This window comes from Canis lupus, chromosome 4 (assembly GCF_003254725.2).
Source record: "Canis lupus dingo isolate Sandy chromosome 4, ASM325472v2, whole genome shotgun sequence".
Lineage (NCBI taxonomy): Eukaryota > Metazoa > Chordata > Mammalia > Carnivora > Canidae > Canis > Canis lupus.
In genome coordinates this window covers 36,448,761-36,470,364 of record NC_064246.1, presented here as the reverse complement: position 1 = coordinate 36,470,364, position 21,604 = coordinate 36,448,761, and the positions used below count along the sequence as shown (strand labels likewise).

Genomic DNA, 21,604 nt, shown 5'->3' with positions numbered 1-21,604 from the left:
GGTGGCTCAGTCAGTTGGGCATCTATCTGCCTTTGCCTCGGGTCATGATTCTGGGGTCCTGGGATTAGGCCCCACATCAGGCTCCTTGCTCAGTGGGGAGCCTGCATCTCCCTCTGCGTCTCTGCCTGCTGCTCACCCTACTTGTGCACTCTCTCTTTCTCAAATAAATAAATAAAATCTTAATATATATTGTTAAGATGCAAAAACTAAAATGTTGGAAATGAAACCTTTTGGGAATTTAGAGGATGGAAATTACTTTTGTTAATAGTGATATAATTTTATTTTCTTATTTATTATTATTATTTTTATAGCCCAATGCTGGACATGACTCACAACCCTGAGATCAAGAGTCAGATGCTTAACTGACTGAGCTACCCAGGCACTCATAGTGATTTTAGATGGAAAGGATGTGATATCTAGAATATTTGATGTGACATAATTAAATGAACATTAAAAGAATGAAAACTTAATTTAAAAATATGCTGTATTTAAGAGACTAGTAGACTCTGTACTAGATAGACTCTTTTCATATATTTCTTATCCTCACAATAATCTTGCAAGTGAAGCGACTTATCAAAATCACAGAACTCCTGAAAAGCCAATTTTTATGTATGAGATGGGTTTTTGAAGACTCAACAGTTTGACTATTCCCAATGAAATAATTCCAGGTAGGGGAGACTCATTCTTATAGTGCACAAATCCATCTGTGTTATGGAATGTCTATTTTTTCCCTCTACATTGTTGCTAGCATTTGAAAAGTGCTCAGGGCTTCGGTGTTAGAGCAGCTTTTTGACCTCTCTTTTTATCACACCAGATTTTCACTATAGTTTTCAGTACTAGCACCACTACTAACTAAATGCATGAGTGACATTGCTATAGTCTATTAAAAAGATTTCAAACTGGGCAGCCCCAGTGGTGCAGCGGTTTAGCGCCGCCTGCAGCCCAGGGTGTGATCCTAGAGACCCGGGATCGAGTCCCACGTCAGGCTCCCTGCATGGAGCCTGCTTCTCCCTCTGCTTATGTCTCTGCCCCTCTCTCTCTCTTTCTGTGTCTCTCATGAATAAATAAAATCTTAAAAAAAATTTTTTTAAAAAGATTTCAAACTATGATAATAAATATTAAAAATATTTCTTCACATACACAAACCCCAGTTTCCCAAAGACATTTTCATGCCTACCATTTACCGCTTAAGAATTCTTTTTTTTAGGGCAGCCCGGGAGCTCAGTGGTTTAGCGTCACCTTCAGCCCAGGGCATGATCCTGGATACCCAGGATCGAGTCCCACGTCTGGCTCCCTGCATGGAACCTGCTTCTCCCTCTGCCTGTGTCTCTGCCTCTTTCTGTGTCTCTCATGAAATTTATTAAATAAGTAAAATCTTTTTAAAAAAATTTTATTTTTTAAGGGACACCTGGGTGGCTCAGTGGTTGAGCATCTGCCTTAAGCTCAGGGCATGATCCTGGGGTCCTGGGATTGAGTCCCACATTGGGCGCCCCACAGGGAGCCTGCTTCTCCCTCTATGTCTCTGCCTCTCTCTGTGTGTCTCTCATGAATAAATAAATAAAATACTTTTAAAAACCTTTTTTTTTTTTTTTAACGTAGTGGCATAAGTGGTGCCACCATGTGGTAATAGCAGAAACTCAGTTTATACTTCGCTTGGCCTATCAGCCTTGAAATTAAGTTTTTTCATAAAGTGATTTAAAAAAATTTTTGTGGTAGCCATAACTTGTATATTAAAGTAAGGCTTTATGTCAGACTGCCCTGATCTTTATTTCCTCTAATTTTTTTTATTGTGTGGTAAAATATAGATAATGTAAAATAAATAAATAAAAATAGATAATGTAAAATTTATTAGCTTAATCACTTTCAAAGATACAGTTCAGTGATATTAAATGCATTTATGTTTGCAGCTGTTACCACCATCCATTTGTAGAATTTTTTCATCTGGTAAAACTGAAACTCTGTACCCTTTAAATATTAACTTCCCATTCTCCCCTTCTCTCATTCCTTGGCAACCACCATTCTACTTATTCCTCTATGATCTTCACTACCTTATATAAGTGAAATCATGTAGTATTTGTATTTTTGTTACTGGCTTGTTACATGTAACATAATGTCCTCCAGCTTCATCCATGTTGTAACATGTGTCAGAATTTGCCTTTCTGGGACGCCTAGGTGGCTCAGCAGTTGAGCACCTGCCTTTGACCCAGGATGTGATCCTGGAGACCTTGGATCATGTCCCACATCAGGCTCCCTGCATGGACCCTGCTTCTCCCTCTGCTTGTGTCTCTGCCTCTCTCTCTCTCTGTGAGTCGCTCATGAATAAATAAATAAAATCTTTAAAAAAAAAAAAAAAAAGAATTTGCTTTTCTTTTGAGCTGAATATTTCATTATTTTTACCACATTTTAGCTGTTGTGAATATTGCTGCTAAGTTCAAAATCTTGTCAAATGTGGCTACAACTTCAAAAAAGTCTTATCTCTTCTAGATCCTGAATTGTCTTGTATTGCCTTGCCTGATATACTCTAGTATGTGTTTCTTCTCCAGGTGAACCGTCCTATTGGCAGGGTACAGATCTTCACTGCAGACTTGTCTGAAATTCCCCGTTGCAACTGTAAAGCTACTGATGATAATCCTTGTGGGATAGACTCTGAGTGCATCAATCGCATGCTACTATATGAGTGCCACCCCACAGTATGTCCTGCTGGAGGACGCTGCCAAAACCAGTGTTTCACTAAGCGCCAGTATCCAGAGGTTGAAATTTTCCGCACGTTACAGAGGGGTTGGGGTCTTCGGACTAAAACAGATATTAAAAAGGTGAAGAAATTTTTTCATAATTTCTGATTTTTTTCTTTTTTGCATTTGTTTAATATGAGTAATTAATTATTCTTGATTAATATGAGAAAATGATCATTAGAGGGAAGATAACATAGTATAAGAATTAACCTTACTGTTGGGTCTTGCTGTATCCTAGAGTTTAGAGGCTTGAGAATAGTCTCCTTTACCTCTAAAGTCCTTAGTATTGATCATGTTCACTGTATATGAGGATAAAAAAATGAAGGGAATTCATAGAGATACTGTGGCCTTATTTATTTACTCTTTTGTGACAATCCTGGAATTTGTAGTTAAGATAAAGGGGATAATGAATATGTGATGACAGAGATGTTAATCACCTAAAAAATAAAATCTGTTTTTACTACGGGAAAATCGGGATCCCTGGGTGGCGCAGCGGTTTGGCGCCTGCCTTTGGCCCAGGGCGCGATCCTGGAGACCCGGGATCGAATCCCACGTCAGGCTCCTGGTGCATGGAGCCTGCTTCTCCCTCTGCCTGTGTCTCTGCCTCTCTCTCTCTCTCTCTATGTGACTATCATAAATAAATAAAAATTAAAAAAAAAAATTTACTACGGGAAAATGTGTTTTGGTTCATGGAAAATAAAGAAGGATTAGGCCTTCTCTAATAAAAGTGCAGTAACATCTTCAATTTCAAACTTAGAAGGAACTGCAAGTATATAGTCTTTGTGTAGAATAAATCTTATTTGACATCTTAATAAAATAAGCCTTATTCTAGTTATGCTTTCTGAAGAATTCTACTGAAATTGGTTTCTAGTAAAGGAAGTATATATCGGTTGGTCTGTTATTTGCTAAGTAGCTATTATATATCTCCTGTGTGCCAGGCATTGTGCTGTAAACACAGTGAGAGACATAGCCCATCCTTTCATAAAGTTCACATTCTAGCGGGGAGAGACATAGATCAAGTAGTTCCCCAATATAGAAGCACAAAGGGTTCTGGAGGCATGTGATAAACCAGGTAAGTGGCCTGAAATTAACTTTAAGAATATTTTAGGTTGAGAATTTAAAGGTAAGTAGTGATTGGCTTAGTCTAGTTGACTCCTAAAGCATTGTAGGCAAAGTGGACAGCATCGATGAAAGCCAGTATGATTGTAGTGCAGCAAGTCAGGAGGGGACAGTATTGTAAAATGTGGAAGGGCAGCAGGCCAGGGCATGGTCCACGGAAAAAAACATAGTTTATGGAAACTGACTTTCATGTTTTTGGGCATTTAAAGAGATCAACCATCTGTATCACCATTATAATGGAGCCCTAGCTTACTTACTTCATGTTGGTTGATCTTGAGTGTCCAGAGTATCCTGGTCTTTCTCATGGTGACAGTGATATGAGTGGGAGGTGTTTTTCATTGTCAAATAGTTGAAGCATATTTGTGTTTCTTGAATGAACCTTTGTTAAATTGACTAGGTACATGTATGTGAACTACTTTGGAGATTCTGTTATTTTCATGAATTAAAAAAAAAAAAAACAGTTTGGGAACACAGTTGTGCTTTTTGCCATTAAGAACTATTTCTTATTCTAGGGTGAATTTGTGAATGAGTATGTGGGTGAGCTAATAGATGAAGAAGAGTGCAGAGCTCGAATCCGTTATGCCCAGGAACATGATATCACTAATTTCTATATGCTTACCCTAGACAAAGTAAGTATTATTTCCATTGTTATAAGATTGTGAAATTGAGCCATTAGTGTGTGTAGGCATATAATTCACTGCCCAAAACAGTATTCCCTTACATTCATTCATAGGGTTAGTTAGCTTGGTCAGAGTTCTAGCATAGCTAAATTTGCTCATTTCTGGCTATACATCCATTGCCAAAGGCAACAAAGGTACTCTTTGCTTTCTTTTTGAACTGTCCAATATTAGTTGGGTATTCTGTCTTTTAGTATTTTTCCTATAGGATTAAAACCTGGAGCCAGCCAAGTAAATAATGATTCTTTCACCCTTTTATTTTAGATTGAGAAACTGATTTGTTTACTATTTAGTGCATTGAGAAGGTCATATAAATTGTAGAACTTAGCTTCTGAGACTAAGTCATCATTTCCAGTTATAGGAATTTGCTGATGAGTTTCATTTCATTAGTGCCTAGAATTATATTTGAGACTCATTCCTAATTCCAACATCCTAATATATTTATTTTCTATGTATCTGAGATTCTTCCTTATACCTGAATATTAGGGTCTGCTAGCTCCCTGTGACCCCTTCCATTGGCTATTATAACAGAATTCTCTTCTGATGTGAAACTTTGTGAACATTTATCAATTTGAACTCTTTGGTTTGTGAGATCATCACCTCCAGATATTCAGATCTTCGTTCGGGATGGGGTCTCAACATCAATATTAAAAACTCCTTAGGTGAGCGCCTGGGTGGCTCATTTGTTGAGCATTTGCCTTTGGCTCAGTTGTGATCTCGGGGTCCTGGGATCAAGTTCTCCCTCTGCCTATATCTCTGCTTCTCTCTCTGTGTGTCTCTCATGAATAAATAAATAAAATCTTAAGAAAAGAAACAAAACAACCCTTAGGTGATTTCTAATGTGTTGCCTAGGTTCAGGACCACCTAACTGAGAGGATGGGGCAAGCTGCTGCCTGTATAGCAGTGGTCCTCAAACTTGAGCATATATCAGAATCCTCTAGTGGGCTTGCTGTAACACAGATTGCTGGCCTCAAGAGTTTCTGCTTTATTATGTTTGAAGTGCAGCCCAAGAATTTGTATTTCCAATAAGTAATAGATGTGGTGCTATTGCTGGATTAGTGACTACACTGTGAGAACTCCTGGGAGAGTTAAACTTTAGAAATAGGAACTCCAACTTGTTAGAATACACGGGAAGTATCTAATGACCATCATCTCTTGGAATTTAAGGACCGGATCATTGATGCTGGTCCCAAAGGAAACTATGCTCGGTTTATGAATCATTGCTGCCAGCCCAACTGTGAAACACAGAAATGGTCTGTGAATGGAGATACCCGTGTTGGCCTTTTTGCCCTGAGTGACATTAAAGCAGGTAAGTGTCAATTAAGGATCCTGGAGCTAAGAAGGGAATTTCAGGTTTTATCATCTAAAAATCCCATATGTCTTATAACCCAAAATGAGGTCTGCAAACTCTTAGGGATACAGAAAAGACTTTCCAGGTGGCACTTGGCATAGAATATTTTTGTGGTGATTGGTGGTATGGCAAAAGATACATTAAGTATGTCATTTAACCAGTTTTTTTAATTGTACGGTTTTATGGCAATAGATCATTCACATTTTTGTGCAGCTGTCGCCTCTATCCATCTCTATAACCTTTTCATCTTCCCCAAGGGAAACTCTATCCGTTAAACACCAATCCCCCATTTTCTCTCCCCTCAGCCCTTGGCACCATGGTCAGACACTATTCCAAACATTACCATATTTAGTCTTCACAAAAATGCTGTGAAGTATATGGTATTATACCTGTTTTACTTGGATTCTTGGGTCTGGCACCTCTAACCACCCTGGGGAATATCCTGTGACTTCAGTCCTTATATCTCTCTTGACTGCTTTCAGTACATTTGTACTTGGAACTTTAGTCTTTGTCCATGTGGATGGATTCCTCTACCATTTCTAGCCACAAATTTTTCTTCTCTCTCCTCCCATATTCACTTAGCTCAATTAACATGGTGTGGGAATTCACAGACCTTGTTCTTATCCTCACTTAACTTCCAGTCTACATGGGTGGGATGAGAGGAATGAGACAGAATGTGCTCAGTGCTATGTGGAGTTCATGTGAAGCTGCAGCCTTGGCAGATGGAATCAGAACTTTTCAGCTTGCTCTACTTACTCATTCAACTTTGCTGACTTTTCATATACCTGCTCTGCTTTCTACCACATGTGTCATACTCCTTATCTTTTCCATTACCCTTTGCCATATCCCATAAGTGCAGACCTCAAGGATTGTTGAATAATGGACTCTTTTCTAGAATGGTATGAATCTTGCCTTTATGTACACCTGTACCTTCCGGTTTATCCTTTGTGCAGTTATGTTTACATAGTGGATGGTGAGTAAGCAGCAAGGTTGTATCAAATATCCTCCTATCTTATGTTTGTGTATATGGTTGAGTTGTATTATAAGCACATTAAATTAATGGAAATTCAGTTATAAACCCATAAGATTGTTTAATAAGAAAAGAATAGTGTGAGTAGATTATCTATCATTCAGTACAGTATTCCACAGTGGATGTGAAAGGGAAGACATAACCCTGCTGTTACCTTGGTCAGTCTCAGTTCCTGCAAGCTCCTTGCAGTATGAACCTCTTAACACGCCGTGAGTGATTGCAGGTTTTGTACCGTTTGGACCCCTAAAAATAAAGCAGCTGCTTTATAATTTGCTTAGCTCAATAAACAAATAATCTATATTAATCCAATATTAGATGAAAAACTATATATATATCAGTCTCATTGATGAAAGATAGGTCAGTGTGCAATGGGAAATCTAAGATTTAATCATTTTGACCAAATGATTATCACTTTAAAAATTAACGGTGAGGGGCAGCCCTGGTGGCCCAGCGGTTTGGCACTGCCTTCAGCCCAGGGCATGATCCCGGAGACCTGGGATCGAGTCCCACATCGGGCTCCCTGCCTGGAGCCTGCTTCTTCCTCTGCCTGTGTCTATTCCTCTCTCCCTCTCTCTCTGTGTTTCTCATGAATAAATAAAATATTAAAAAATTAACAGTGAACCGTTACCCCAGTGCAGAGTTAATCTCTTTGTATACATATATTAAAAATTCTTATATTTGTTAGGCCTTCCCTAACATGGTTTGAATTTGAATATTTGTGTGTTTTATTTGCTCTCAGTTTTGATAAGATTGACTTTTGACAGAAAGGGACAATTTGTCCCTTAAATCTGTACATCTTTTTTAAAAGTTTACAAGTTAGTGCTATGTGCATTATGTCAGTACTCTAAATAAGCTTGAGATTGTCTCTCCATTTAATAAATGTACTCTCAGGGCTCAAATCACCCAGCTAGATTGTGGTAGTAGGGATATAAAGCTGGGGCCTGTGTCTGATCTGTGGTGTAGAGTTCTCTAGTATTATTCTGTATTGAGATGTCTCTCCCTAAGTTGTGCTAGGTTTGGCACAGACCAACAGCTTTTCTTCATACTTTTATTCCCAATGCCTAGCACATCAGTGTTTTTGTTTGTTTGTTTGTTTGCTTTTGGTAATGAATTAATATATTTTGATTCTGAAAGGTTAGAAAACAACTTGGGATAATCAGAATCTCTACAGTAAAGGTTATTTTAAATATCACTTGTTAAGCTGTGTAAGTTTTTCTGCTATTAAGTTGTACTTGCTGATTAATAACATTACAAGATTAGATTTTATTAATATTTCATTAATATAGCTGGATTAGAGTTAATAAACCCCTTTCTAGCCTCTGAAAAATCTGTTCTGCAAGTCCATAACCTTTGTGATTAATACAGAAATAATGTAATTAAAGCCATAGATAGTAATATTTTCATGGTCTTTTATGCAGGCACTGAACTTACCTTCAACTACAACCTAGAATGTCTTGGGAATGGAAAGACTGTTTGCAAGTGTGGAGCCCCAAACTGCAGCGGGTTTTTGGGTGTAAGGCCAAAGGTACCTTCCAAACGTTTCCATTGCGAATAATGGTGTAGTCCTCCCACCCTAACCAGTGGAACAGCTGACTCTAAGATGTCTTTTTGGAATAATGACATTGGATAGTTGTCAGTAGGACAACTGGCACTTAACTAAGCATGTTGATGATCAGTTTGGTTATTCAAAAGCTGATCTTTGGGTATTTTTGAGCAGTCTGACTTCTAATTGGTAACACCTTTCTAGCTAAAAAAGCTGTAAAATAGGAATCCATAAAGTAGATTACTTCCCATGTCTTTATTGGTCTCAGCTGATCATACTCACATTTCCTAATAAGCTACTTAGATTCTTGGTATCTTATGTCCCATCTGTTTCTCTTTTTTAAGCTCTCAAAGAGTCCAATATTGAATTTAAGATTCTAAATGTAGTATAACACTGTGGATAAACATAGGACCCTTAATCTTACCATCTTAACAAAGGATAACCATTGTTGTGTCTTACTCCCTGGGTTTTTATGTGCATTTTAGCTGGCTTACAATTCTGTAAAGAAATACTTATAATTCTATATCCTGCATTTCTTAAATATTATAATTTTTTCCTTGCTGTCACATGGTCTTTTTGACTATTATCTTTAGTGACTGTTCAATTTTTGAATACACTGGTTGGACTGTACTAGATGAACATACATTCTTATTTTTCAATTAACTTACAGAACACTGAAAAGTGAAGTTTAATTTTCATGAAAAGTAGGCTACACAGCGACTCCAATTGGATATTTCCCATTATGCTCTTTTAATTATGGAAGTCAACATTAACAACTGAAAAATGCAAATTAGCCCAGAAACCAATAACTAAAGGGGGAGCAATAATTTTGAGCAAAAACACATGATGATAAACACCCACCAATTATTCTTTTATCAAATAAGGAAAGTTATGTTTATATTTTATGGAGTTTTTTTTCTTTAGTCAGTTAAATGGTCTTGTTCCTTAAGGTGTCCAGTTTATTTTTTCTCTATAAATCAAATTAATAACTGAGTTTAACAAAGGTTAATGGTATTACAGTCACTAGGAATGTCTTTCTGCATCCTTAACATCTATGTAACATTTCACACATGAAGCAGAGAAATTTAAGGGCAGAAGTTTAGAAATGGGAGATCACTGTGGGATAGTAATAAATCAGACTGATTGTGGATGTCTCCAGTCCAAGATAAATAATGTGATGAAACCCACGGGATTTGGTAACCAAGTGTGGGCTTCAGGGAACACAGAGGAGACCTGCTGGCTACACCAGGATCTGTCTTGGGGACTAGTGGATATGAACCTAATTTGATATAGATGAAGGGCACATAGCTTATTGTGGGCAAGGACCATGAGTTTTTTGTGCCTTACTAACATTTGACTCTTAATAAGTGCTCAGTGAAGGTTTGTTGAATAAAGAAATGTGTGTGTATACACAGATATGACACACATAGACAAACATAAAAGTAAAACTTAATGAAAGGAGAACGTTTAACACTAGCCTTATGTGTTAACAAAAAGAAGTTCATTTCTATTTCATTCAGGTGGTAAGAGTAGTTGATAGAAAAGTTAGTATTAATTTATTGGGTACCTATGATGTGCCAGGTGCCTTTCCTGCATTTTCTCTTATCTTTAGAACAGTCTGTGAGGACTGTCTCTTCCCAGAGGAGAGATGAGGCTCAGAGAGGATAGTTAACCTGGTCAAGATCACACAACTCATGTATCGACAGAATGCTGACTGCTCAATATCTGACCTCTAGAATCAGCCGATTGCCACAGAAGAAAAGTCAAAGAAATTCAAGAAGAAGCAACAGGGGAAGCGCAGGACCCAGGGTGAAATCACAAAGGAGAGAGAGGATGAGTGTTTCAGCTGTGGGGATGCTGGCCAGCTCGTCTCCTGTAAGAAGCCAGGCTGCCCAAAAGTTTACCACGCTGACTGTCTAAATCTAACCAAGCGACCAGCAGGTTGGTGACAAAATCCATTTAGCGTGCTGCTTGTTCTCTGCCAGAATTGTCAGAGCCCCATGGTCTTCCCATTTTATAGCATTGAAGGAGGTATGGTTCATATTCTCATTCTGGAAATAAAGGCTTGGAATCCTAGGTTAGAGAAGGGAACACAAACTTATTATATGTCAAGCAGTTTGTTTATATTTATGTTATGTTATTTTATCCTCCCAGCAACCCATAAAGATGAGACCTTTTCACCTTCCCATGATGCAGATGAGGAAAACTGAGAGTCCAGTTTGGTGAGATGACTTGTCACAATAGAGCATGTAGATGGAGGAGTTGAATTGAAAGCCAGGTTTTCTGACATCAAGGCCACTAAATCTGTTTCCTTTCAAAAGAAAGAGAGGTTGATATAGCATGGAGTTTGGGGTTAATTCAGTCAGTGAAGTGTGGACTAGACATCCTTTTAGCCCCCTTCACCCACTCCCTTCTGACAGAGAGGCAGCTCCATCAGCGGATATATGAGAAAGCTGCTTAGGCAGATAGAAGGTGTTAAGGAATTTGTGGCTGGCATAGCCGCTAGCTTTTGAGTGGTCGTTTGGAGTTAGAAGGATTTTAAGGAAGTTGGATATGTGGTCTGTTTTTATTGACAGAAGCAAGAAAGCAATAGGGGGCCACTCCATCTGAGGAGATTATACATCACAAGTGGCCTGCTCCCAGGAATTGCAGAGAGAACTTTGGGGTGGGAGTGAGAGGAGTTTGTCCTGAACTAGCTTTCCTTTGATGTATAGTTGCCAGGGGTAATGCAATAATAGAAACAGAGGTAGTGTGAGGGCAAGGCCACTTGACAAGTCATGTCAGGAAGTGGAGATGGAGAATTGTTTCAGGATCAATAGTTCAGGATTATAGCTGGTACAGGCTGCAATAGAACTTGTCTTGCATAGAAGCCAGGAGTCAGGGTTTATTTGGAAACTGAACTTGGACTAAAACACCATGGACATCAGAGACTCTCAGGTATCATGAAATAGGGCAAACAGATGGTAGGTCAGGATCTTTTCCACTTGTTCTGTGTGGACAATATAGGTAAAATTTGTGCTAGTTTCAAGACTTGAAACCGAGCAAAAGAAAATCTGCCCAGTTTTTCATATTTGTGTATCTCCTCCCTGTTCCTAAATATAACCAAATAAGTAGAAGTTTTAATAGCTGAGATTATCCCTTTAGAGTTGAATATTTAAAGGCTTTATAAAGACAAATGGAGTTTGCAAAACTGTGGAAGTAATGTCTTCACATCCTATCTAAGAGGAGCTTTGGGTTTTTACCCCCCCTAGAAATAGTCATAGAAATAAGAAATTACCACTGCCTATATGTTTAGTTGATAATCAGTTGGTACTTGGTACTTTGCTTTTATTTTTATGTGTTATACAGGAGAATCAGATTCTGGGGCCGGGGAGGTGTTAAGTGAGTGGCATGAGCTTTCTACAGAAGGTAGCAATTTGAAATCACTCCTTTGACGCACACTCAGAGCCACGGTCCATTTCATGCACCTTGCTTGTTTTCCTAAGTGTTTGTTTCACATCTTTGTTTTTAGGGAAATGGGAGTGTCCTTGGCATCAGTGTGACATCTGTGGGAAGGAAGCAGCCTCCTTCTGTGAGATGTGTCCCAGCTCCTTTTGTAAACAGCATCGGGAAGGGATGCTCTTCATCTCCAAACTGGATGGGCGTTTGTCTTGTACTGAGCATGACCCCTGTGGGCCCAACCCTTTGGAACCTGGGGAGATCCGTGAGTATGTGCCTCCCCCAGTACCGCTGCCTCCAGGCCCAGGCACTCACCTGGCAGAGCATTCATCAGGAGTGGCTGCTCAGGGGCCCAAGATGTTGGATAAGCTGCCTGCTGACACCAACCAGACACTGTCACTGTCCAAAAAAGCTCTGGCAGGAACTTGTCAGAGGCCACTGCTGCCTGAAAGACCTCCTGATAGAACTGACTCCAGGCCCCAGCCTGTAGATAGGGTCAGGGACCTTGCTGGGTCGGGGACCAAACCCCAATCCTTGGTATCCAGCCAGAAGCCATTGGACAGGCCACCTGCAGTGGCAGGACCAAGACCCCTACTATCTGACAAACCCTCTCCAGTGACCGGTATAAGCTCCTCACCCTCAGTCAGGTCTCAATCACTGGAAAGACCTCTGGGGACAGCTGACCCAAGGCTGGATAAATCCATAGGTGCTGCCAGCCCAAGGCCCCAGTCACTGGAGAAAACCCCAGGCCCTCCTGGCCTGAGACTTCCACCGCCAGACAGACTGCTTGTCACCAGCAGTCCCAAACCCCAGACTTCAGACAGGCCCCCAGACAAATCCCATGCTTCTTTGTCCCAGAGACTCCCACCTCCTGACAAAGTACTTTCAGCTGTGGTCCAGACCCTGGTAGCTAAAGAAAAAGCACTGAGGCCCGTGGACCAGAATACTCAGTCAAAAAATAGAGCTGCTTTGGTGATGGATCTCATAGACCTAACTCCTCACCAGAAAGAGCGGGCTGCTTCACCTCATGAGGTCACACCACAGGTTGATGAGAAGATGCCAGTGTTGGAGTCAAGCTCATGGACTGCCAGTAAAGGTCTGGGGCAGATGCCACGAGCTGTAGAGAGAGGCAGTATGTCAGACCCTGTCCTTCAGCCACCAGGGAAAACAGCCGTCCCTTCGGAGCACCCCTGGCAAGCGGTTAAATCACTCACCCAGGCCAGACTTCTCTCTCAGCCTTCTGCCAAGGCTTTTTTATATGAGCCAACAACTCAGGCCTCAGGAAGAGCACCTGCAGGGGTGGAGCAGATACCAGGGCCTCCCAGCCAAGCACCAGGCCTGGTGAAGCAGGTGAAGCAGATGACCGGAGGCCAGCAACTACCTGGACTTGCTGCCAAGAGTGGGCAGTCCTTCAGGCCTCTTGGGAAGGCCCCATCCACCCTCTGTACTGAAGAGAAGAAGTTGGCAACTGCAGAGCAGAGTCCCTGGGCCCTGGGAAAGTCCTCACCAGGGCCAGGGCTCTGGCCCATGGTGGCTGGACAGACAATATCGCCGTCTTGCTGGTCCTCTGGGAACACACAGACATTGGCACAGACTTGCTGGTCTCTTGGAAGAGGGCAAGACCCTAAACCAGAGCAAAATACACTTCCAGCTCTTAACCAGGCTCCTTCCAGTCACAAGTGTGCAGAGTCAGAACAGAAGTAATATGAGTAAATGTCACATGACCAGACCAGCTGCCCCCAGGGTTCTTGGGAAAGGGAAAATCATCTCTCTTTTCCCCTCTTAAAAAACAGACCCTCAACACTTTTCCACTGTTATTCTTTCCTTATATCCCAACACTCAGAACTCTTGTGACATTAGCCAGTGGGGGCATGTGGTTGTGTAAACCATGTATGGAAATCCAAGTGGGCCCTAGCCAAGGAGACAGACAGACTTCGGTCTTTTTCCTCCAATCTTTACACATGGTAACTTGAAATAAAAAGTCCACTCTGGAGTCAAGCATGGGATTCAATTCCACTGGTCAGGTTGGAAGGTAGAGGGGCTCTCAAAGCTATTTCTCTAGCCCTACTGAACCCCTCTGAGGGCACCTGATGAACACTTGGGAGGAACTGATATCTGTTCATATCAGTGGTGATTTCTTGAGCACTCACATGTGCTAGACCAGGTGCTAGTCACTGACAGGAGATACAGAGATAAAGAAGACCTGATCCCTGTGAGTCTAACATGCCTGCCTGGGTTCCCAGGTTGTTTTCACGAACCTTTGACCAGGAAATAACAGGAAGTTCTGAGGGGCCCTGGGGCTCCAGACTCATTTTGTAATGTCCTTTATGGCCCCAGAAGTAGTTGTGTTGAGTAAGTGTCCCCTGGTTGGGTGTGCTTGTGTGTGCGTGTGCATGCATGCACGCTCATGTGGAGGTCACTATAGGTGGGAGGGGGTTGCATTGAGGCCACGTGGAGCCATTGGCTGGGCAGCCACTACTACTGCTGTCTGGGTTGTGCAGTCTGAAACTCTGTCCTTGACAGAGCAGCTGGTTGTGGGGGGCTGGGCTCTACAAGGACATAGCTTTCCTCAAGTATAAGAAGGCAATTGGCAAGCTTACCTTTCTTTTCTACCTGTTTTCCTCCTTTTACATCAGCCCACCCCCATGCCCGCCCCCTAAATACTCAGGTGCTTTCAGATTTCAGAGTTGGGCAGTGGACATAGGGAACCTCTGGCAAGCTCTGGGCTACATCTACCACCAGCTCAGGGAGAGTGCCAGATCCTGATAGAAGATTCCCTCTCTTCTGATCCTTCACTCTCTTACCTGAATGGAGGGAGTCCTCTCCTTCACTGGTGGAGTCTACCACCCTATCCCTGAGAATCGCTGTGTTCTATATTGAGAGCACCTGCCTACTGACCTTGTTCAAAGGCAAGCCAGAACCCTTCCCCTATGACTGGCAAGATGGGGTGTTCAGAGCAATGTCCAGTCTGAGAGATGATTCCTCATAACTGCTGATTATCTGTTACTGCTGCCCTGAGCTGGGGCCCAAGGGCTGGGAAATCTGTTGGTGCTACCCTGCCCTACCATTCACCCAGCTCACCAACTGCCAACAGGAAGTGCTGTTTGGCCAGTTCCTTCCCATTCACTCACCCCTCCTTTTGTCCCTAGACCAAACATGTTTACCTCTCTGCTTTGCCAACTTAGCCAGCAGCTTTAGCCAACAGACCATCTCCTGGCCCAGATGTCTCCTGGCCATTCTGTTTCAGTTATGGCTTTTACACCCTCAACAGGATTCTGTATTTTGTCCCAATTTCCTCCTCCTAAGTTCTCATTGAGGTTACCCACATCACTTCTAAGGAGGGAACAATAGTTATAGAAGCATTTGCGCTTTATATAAAGATTAAAAGAATTTGCTTTTATTTCCCAAAGTCTGTCTCGGGTTGAGACACCTGAACTCAGGCAGAGGTGCGAGGCTGGGCAGGGCTGTCCCGAGTCTAGGGGCCTATCTGCATCCCACTTAGACCTCGGAATCTCCTCTGTAAATTCCACCTGCCTAGTTCTCCCCTTTTCATCCTCTCTTCCCACATCATGAGAGAAGAAAACTTCTTTGTTCAAAAGGAAGAGAAAACAAAGCATCTTATTTTCTTTTTAAAATTTTAAACCATGGAAAAGATATTTTTAAAGAAATCCACCCAGAACATTAAAGTTCGTTATATTAAGTATTTATCATGTGTGAGAATAATAAGTATATAACTGCAGCTAGTAGGTCCCTTTCCCTAATCTCTTAGGCTGTATGAGTAGGGTTTGCTTGGTGCCAGTCCTGTGCCCTTTTCTCTCCTGTCATCTGTAGTTGTGATCAGAAAAAGATATTCGCACTGCACTGTCAGAATCTCCTTTCACTATGTTGTGTGTTAAATTACCGTAGCTCTTTGTTTCATGAAATAAACTGTGAATTTGGGGGTGGGTGGGGTGTGTGCAGGCTATGTAAAAAAAATTAAGTGGAGAAGTTTGATCCTGAAATAGGCTTTGGTAGGTAATTGACTTGACATCCGCTCTCTAGATATGTCTCACAGGACAAGGAGTGAGGGAAAGGTGGGCCATAATTGGCCACTGTGATTTTGTTTTGGTTCTTTCCATTCTCCACCATTTGCTGGAAACTTCCTTCCAGAACTGCCTGGGAAAACAACTTTTGAGGTGTGCTTGGTTTGGGGGTGAGGGTGGGGGGGTGGCAGTTCTTTATCTAAATGGATAGACAACCAGGCTTTTGTGAGGGTTACTGAAAGGCTCTCAGGTAGAATGGAAACTAGAAATTCAGCTATCAGGCCCACCTCATACCTGATACCAGATTGTTAACATCAAGAAAGCAGTCACCATACAATTAGAAGCAGAGCCAGAAGGACTGTTGGGAAATTGAGACACTTGCATGAGGGTCAGTGGGGAGGGAGTAACCTTGCCAGCCCTTGGGGACTCTCCTGGAGCCCTGTACTGAGACCTTTTCTCCAGAGGGTGTGAATTGGCAGTTAAAAGGAAAGCTTTTCTCTTAGAATCCTGATCTTTGTGTAGGGTGGTATTTTGGTATTTGGCCAAGTGCCTGGAAATCAGGATCTCAAGAGAATGCCTCTGAGCCAGTCCCCAGGAAATGTTTCCAAGAGGGAAGCCATGGCTTCCATAGGTTGCTAAAGAACCAATATGTCTCCTAGCCCTGTTAAGTCAAAAGGACTTTATGGAAATTTGAATTCAAAGCCTCGTTTGCTTCTCCTTTGGAGAAACCCATTCTAATAGCAAAATAGCTGTCAAAGCTACAGAAGTATCCCAGGTTTTTAAATGTCTGCTTCCCCCATAAGTTACTGAGTTTGAGGTGATTTAAGTCACTGTGTTGATCCTCTAATGAATAACTACCAAATCTGCATCTTTAGCATCGATGGAAATAATTGTTTTATCACATTCTCTACCCCACACTACAGTCAGGGCACAAAGCGCATCAGTGATCCTTTCCCAGGTTCAGCAGCATCTCCTTACTGGAACTGGACTCCCAGGTCACATCATGAGAACAGAATGGCAGGAAGGAAGTATGGTCCTGGCAGCTTCCCCTGTGGAAAGGAATCAGGAAAGCACTAAACGTGGTTGGATTTTGCCCTCCGCTCCTATAAAGTGGGTTTTCTCCTAAGGCTTTTTTGGAGGATATTGTCATCCTTTTGGGGTTTGTCAACCAGGAGGTCGGAGTGGCCCAGTGTCCTCACCTGAGGTCATTGCAGGAAAGGAGCTTCCACAAGTCCCTTTTCCTGCTAAATAATGCTTGGGCTGCTTCATGTGCTAGACATTCCAGATCACTTAGAGCTAGGTAGCTGCTGCACGAGACTGTCATTGGTTATGACCAATTAGCTCTCAGCTGAGCTTCCTAGGGCCATTGCAGCAGGGCCAGAGGTTGCTGTAGGACAGATTGAAATAATAGATAATTGCTTTGAACACAAAAAAATGTAATGATGGTGCTAATTTTCTGGTATAAATAAGCACTGCCAAGGGTTGAGAGGGACTGGTGAATTGAGAAACCCAGGTTCCTGCTTTGGAGGAAGAAATTTATGTAGAATGGTTTCTTTGAGGCTCTATTAGAGAAAAAGGCAGAGCCTCAGTGAAGCCTGCACCCGACCCTGGAGTGGTTCAGTGTAATCCTAGGCAGAAGAGATGCTGTATCCAGACGAGGGTGGCCATTGAGTTTCTCAGGGCTGGTGTCACCTTGTCACCTGGTGTAGCCTCCGTCCACACTGCCTAGAACAGGTTGGTAGAGAGCTCCAGCTGTGGGGTTCTCCTGTTACCTTCTGCCCCTCTCTACCTCTTCCACTCTCATGGGAGCACCTCTATTGCTTATGAAAATTAAGGGTAATATTTCTTAAGGAAGTGGAAAGAGTTTATTTTAATTAGAAATCCACAGCCTGAGAAATGTTTCCTCCTAGCATAAGCAAAATCATGTTAAACTCTTACATGGTCCCTTCTCTAGAGCTGCTTTCCCATGACTTTCAAAACATCAGGCTATTGAGGGGCTTCAGTTCTAATATCCTGGAAGTCCAGCAAAGCTTTGTGGACAGGAGATGAGCCCAGGGAGTAGGAGCAAAAGTGAATGGTTGTGGTGCTTTAGACTTCCAGGGTAGGGCAGAAAACAGGCGGTCTCCAGGTCCAAGGTGGGTGCTGCTGTGTGTGCATGTAGAGTGTATTGAAGATGGGTGAGTGCAGCACACGGGAGCTCATGGGAAGAGCAGCTTTCTAAGTCTTGGCGAAGAAACAAGCTGACAATAGAGATCTATATATTTTTTAGAAAGGGGCGGGGGGGGGGTTGTCAGCTGAGGTCCATCACTGGTCTTTTGCCCCCTCCCTCCCCATAGATTGTCAGCTGTAAGTGAAACTCTTAGTGAAAATGAGGGGAACCCTGTAGGAGTCCCCATAAACATGTACTGTAATTCTTTGTATATAGAAAAAAAATTACTGTAAAGTAAAGTTTAACTTTACTCTTATGGCCCTTGCCCTGTGTTTTGTTTGTTGTCCGTGGGGAGATGTAGCTTAACAGGAGGGAGGACGGGTTTGGGGTAAGAGCAGAAACCAGCCCAAGATTAGTTCCCAGGTTGGGGACATGGGGAGGTGAACCCCTCCTCTAAGCATCTCCAGGAGTGGTGTGGGTTTCCTCCCAGCAGCCACCAGCTACCAAAATGTCTTTCATTTCTTTTGGGAGTGGCTGGTGTCAGTTTCAGCCTCTATATAGGAAGCTTCCATTACCCACGAAGGAAGGGTATTTTAAGGAATTGGTTTTAAAAAAGGAAGCGGAACCAGAGCATTTTCTGAGTGTGAGTCTGGGGAGTAGTGTGGGAAGGTAAGCATTCAATCCTAGCATTACTATTTGCTCAGGATCTTTGCTGCCCTGAACTGGGTAGTGGTCACCTCATTTTACAGATGAGAAATTCAAGCCCAAGTTACAGTCCCTTTTCTATTGACAGCTGAATTGGGATCCCAATCTGGATCCGTAAGACCTTTCTGTGTTGCAGAACGTAACAATTTTTCTTCATTAAACCACATTATATGTCCCTGGGAAGCTTAGGATTGAGCCACAGACATGACTCCAGGATTTAGGCATGACAGAAGTAGTGGTAGAACCTGCTAGTCTGAGTTAGGAGTGCTTGATCCTTTGATCTCTGGGCACCACTTAAGTGCCTGTCTTGCGTGAGCTTTGCATTTCCCCAAACCCAGCTTCTCACCTATCTTTGTCCCCCCCCTAAAGAATAGAAAAAGGCCCTTCTGTTTCTACATTATCTCAGATGCAACACTGGAGTGAAGTACTTGGTTTCCAAAAGGATAAGAGCTGGGAGGAGCCTTAATGTAGGAAGTCAGGCCAGCCAGGTGTCCCCAGAAAGAACTAGGTGTCTTGACACCTAATCCACACAGCAGGGAGAGGGGCTGAGTGTGATTCACAGTGCATCGATTTTATTTACAAATAAAAAGCCACTTAAATAATCTGCAGACACAAGTGCTTCCAGGGCAAGAGCCTGGGGTCCAAGTAAGCCTTTACCCTCCTCACACCCATCAGTCAGCCCAATGCTGCCTCCATTCCATGGGCCAGCACAGGCAGGTGCCACCTCTGCTGCCACGGGGACTGGGGGTAGCTCAGACGTATGACCACTCAAGCCCAGATGGGAGCTAGATCTAGCCCTTCTGGGGGAATTCCTTTAATTCCCCTAGACCAGGTGAGTGGTGGTGTCTCAGTGATGACAACAGCTGTAGAAGTAGGGGTTTGCCTTCTGGCCCAGGTCCACGCCCTTGTCCTCTGTCAAAGAGAGGTGGCAGCTCAGCACCATTCTGTTTGGGGATCAGGTAACTCGTGAAGGGGGCCAGATGCTGTGGGGCTACAGGAAGTCTCCAGTGTCTGGGGAAGCACACACCTGTCATCACCTGGAAGGCAGCCACACTGACGTAATCCTCTGCCACTTTCTGGAAGAGCTCGTCTGGCAGGAAAAAGGACAAGTCAGTGAGAACTCAAAGTCAGTGACCCTGGAATCACCCAACCCAGTAACTCAGCCCTCCAGGCTCTTCTCTGCCTCCTCTGATGCCCTGCCTATTCCTGCTGTGAGGCCCCCTGACAGCACTCACCCACACTCTGGCCTGTCTTGCTGGATGTTTCAAAGAGCTGAGCTTTGATATCTGTAAAGAGAAGTGACTAAAGCCTCCTACCTGAGAATCAGAAGCAAAAGGGAAGGCTAGCAGTTCAGGGAAATTAATGTACCCCACACATTCAGGGAGGCCAGAAGCTCTTCCCAAGGGATCTAGCCTAGCCATGGCAGCTAAGGCAGTTCATATTTTCTGTGCTCTACCCAAGCAGCCACCTCCCTCCCCCACCCCTGGGGAGCTGAGAACAGCTACTGTCTGCGTAGTCCTGGACATCGTGGAAGTCCACACGTCGACGCCGCCTGTCCTCCTCCAGCAGGTCACTCTTGGTGCCACACAGGTAGATCTGACAACCCTAGAGCAAAAGACAAGGTCAGGGTCCCTCCCATAGACCCCAGCCCCAGGTTTTCTGGTGAGGTCTGGCACTTACCTCCTCTAGGTTGCGCAGTTCCTTCACCCAGAACTTTGCCCGCTCAAAACTGCTACTGTCCGTCAGGTCTTAATACAGACACGCAGAGAACAACCAAGAATCAGGTGCTGTTCTCTAAGACCAGCCTGACATCCACCCCCTCTTGTTTGAGGAACAGGCCAGAACCTCTCTTACCATAGCAGACGATGGCAGCCTTCGCTCCCCGGTAGTAGATCCGGCTCATGGCCTCGTAGCGCTCAGAGCCTGCTGTGTCCTGAAGGGCAGGGGCGGCTCAGCCTGAGTTCCTGACCTACTCCCCAAGACTGCAAACTAGTACTACGTTCTCCAGACCCCTATTTTAAACTGGGGTCTGGAATAGAAAAATGGCCTCTAGTCAGCCAGTAACAGGCAGGAGAAAATAAGCCTCCTCAGGAATGGGTCTTAGGATTGCTTGCCCAGGGGACTTACCCAAATACCTAAAGTCACCGTCCGGTCTCCAACGGACATCACCTTGGCCACGAAGGCAGCCCCGATGGTCTGCAATCAGTGGCAAGCGATCAGGGCCGCGGGTGCCGGCCAGCTCCCTCCCACTCGTGCCGGGCCCCGCGCGGCGCACTCACGTTCTGATAGGGCCCCACCAGGAAGCGGTCGTGCACGTATCGTTCCACCAAGCTTGTCTTGCCCACGTACTCCTTGCCCAGCATCACCACCTTGACGTCCACGCGCTGCCCGCTCATGCTCTCTGGGCTGCCTCACCCGCCTCAGGGTCCTGAGCGGGGGCGGGAGGCAAACCCGGATCTCCGCTCGGGCAGGCAGCGCCCAAGCCTCGGCCCCTGACCCCAGGCGCCAAGCTACGCCTGGAGACACGGCGTCGGCGGGAGCTCCGGCAGCTCCCCCGTGTGCCCCACTCCTCGGCCCCCGGCGCTGACCCTCCTTCAAAGAGCCCAGGACTCAGGGCGGCCTGGGAGCGCGCGCGGCAGCGCCCTCAACGGCGCCGCATGCCGCCGCCCAGCTCGGCCTTCGGGCTCAGGCGTCGATCCGGCACGGACTCCTCCCCACAGAACCTAGGGGCCCCTTCAACCCGGGTCGGTCCTGCAGCGCCGAGACTCCCGCGGGCGAGGGGGGGCGAGTGTAAAGGGTGAGGGGGCGGGGCCGCGGGGTCACGTGCCCGGGCGCCGG

At 44.0% G+C, this 21,604-nt stretch overlaps 2 protein-coding genes and 1 long non-coding RNA gene across 18 annotated transcripts in view; 1 reads left to right on the top strand and 2 right to left on the bottom strand.

The window, feature by feature from the left end:
* NSD1 (nuclear receptor binding SET domain protein 1) overlaps positions 1-18,377 on the top strand; it is a 154,575-nt gene extending 136,198 nt beyond the window's left edge. For all 10 annotated transcript variants that reach the window (XM_025434216.3, XM_025434206.3, XM_025434220.3 and 7 more), the window contains 6 exons: positions 2,544-2,813; positions 4,364-4,480; positions 5,696-5,837; positions 8,328-8,434; positions 10,189-10,393; positions 11,964-18,377. In XM_025434216.3, coding sequence (XP_025290001.1) covers positions 2,544-2,813; positions 4,364-4,480; positions 5,696-5,837; positions 8,328-8,434; positions 10,189-10,393; positions 11,964-13,594 — 2,472 coding nt within the window. In that variant the 3' untranslated portion in view covers positions 13,595-18,377. The remainder of the gene's footprint in view (positions 1-2,543; positions 2,814-4,363; positions 4,481-5,695; positions 5,838-8,327; positions 8,435-10,188; positions 10,394-11,963) is intronic.
* Positions 9,179-13,027, bottom strand: LOC112651228 (uncharacterized). Its single transcript, XR_003130681.3, has 3 exons — positions 12,893-13,027; positions 10,634-10,763; positions 9,179-10,525 (listed from the first exon to the last, which is right to left on the bottom strand). It is a non-coding gene; the product is annotated as an uncharacterized LOC112651228 (long non-coding RNA).
* RAB24 (RAB24, member RAS oncogene family) lies at positions 16,783-21,557 on the bottom strand. Of its 7 annotated transcripts, none has more exons than XR_004814951.2 (9): positions 21,046-21,533; positions 20,894-20,962; positions 20,621-20,699; positions 20,447-20,514; positions 20,248-20,371; positions 20,002-20,052; positions 19,794-19,856; positions 17,112-17,299; positions 16,783-16,961 (listed from the first exon to the last, which is right to left on the bottom strand). XR_004814951.2 is itself a non-coding variant. In XM_025434231.3 (8 exons), the coding sequence occupies exons 1-8, from the start codon at positions 21,160-21,162 to the stop codon at positions 16,909-16,911; spliced, it is 600 nt and encodes a 199-aa protein (XP_025290016.1). In that variant the 5' UTR covers positions 21,163-21,557; the 3' UTR covers positions 16,783-16,908. The 7 variants fall into 7 exon arrangements, 5 of the variants coding, with proteins under 5 accessions (XP_025290016.1, XP_035570977.1, XP_035570976.1 ...); XR_003130680.3 differs by having other exon boundaries at positions 20,272-20,371; positions 21,046-21,529; XM_025434231.3 differs by lacking the exon at positions 17,112-17,299 and having other exon boundaries at positions 20,272-20,371; positions 21,046-21,557.
* Positions 21,558-21,604: the final 47 nt, after the last annotated feature.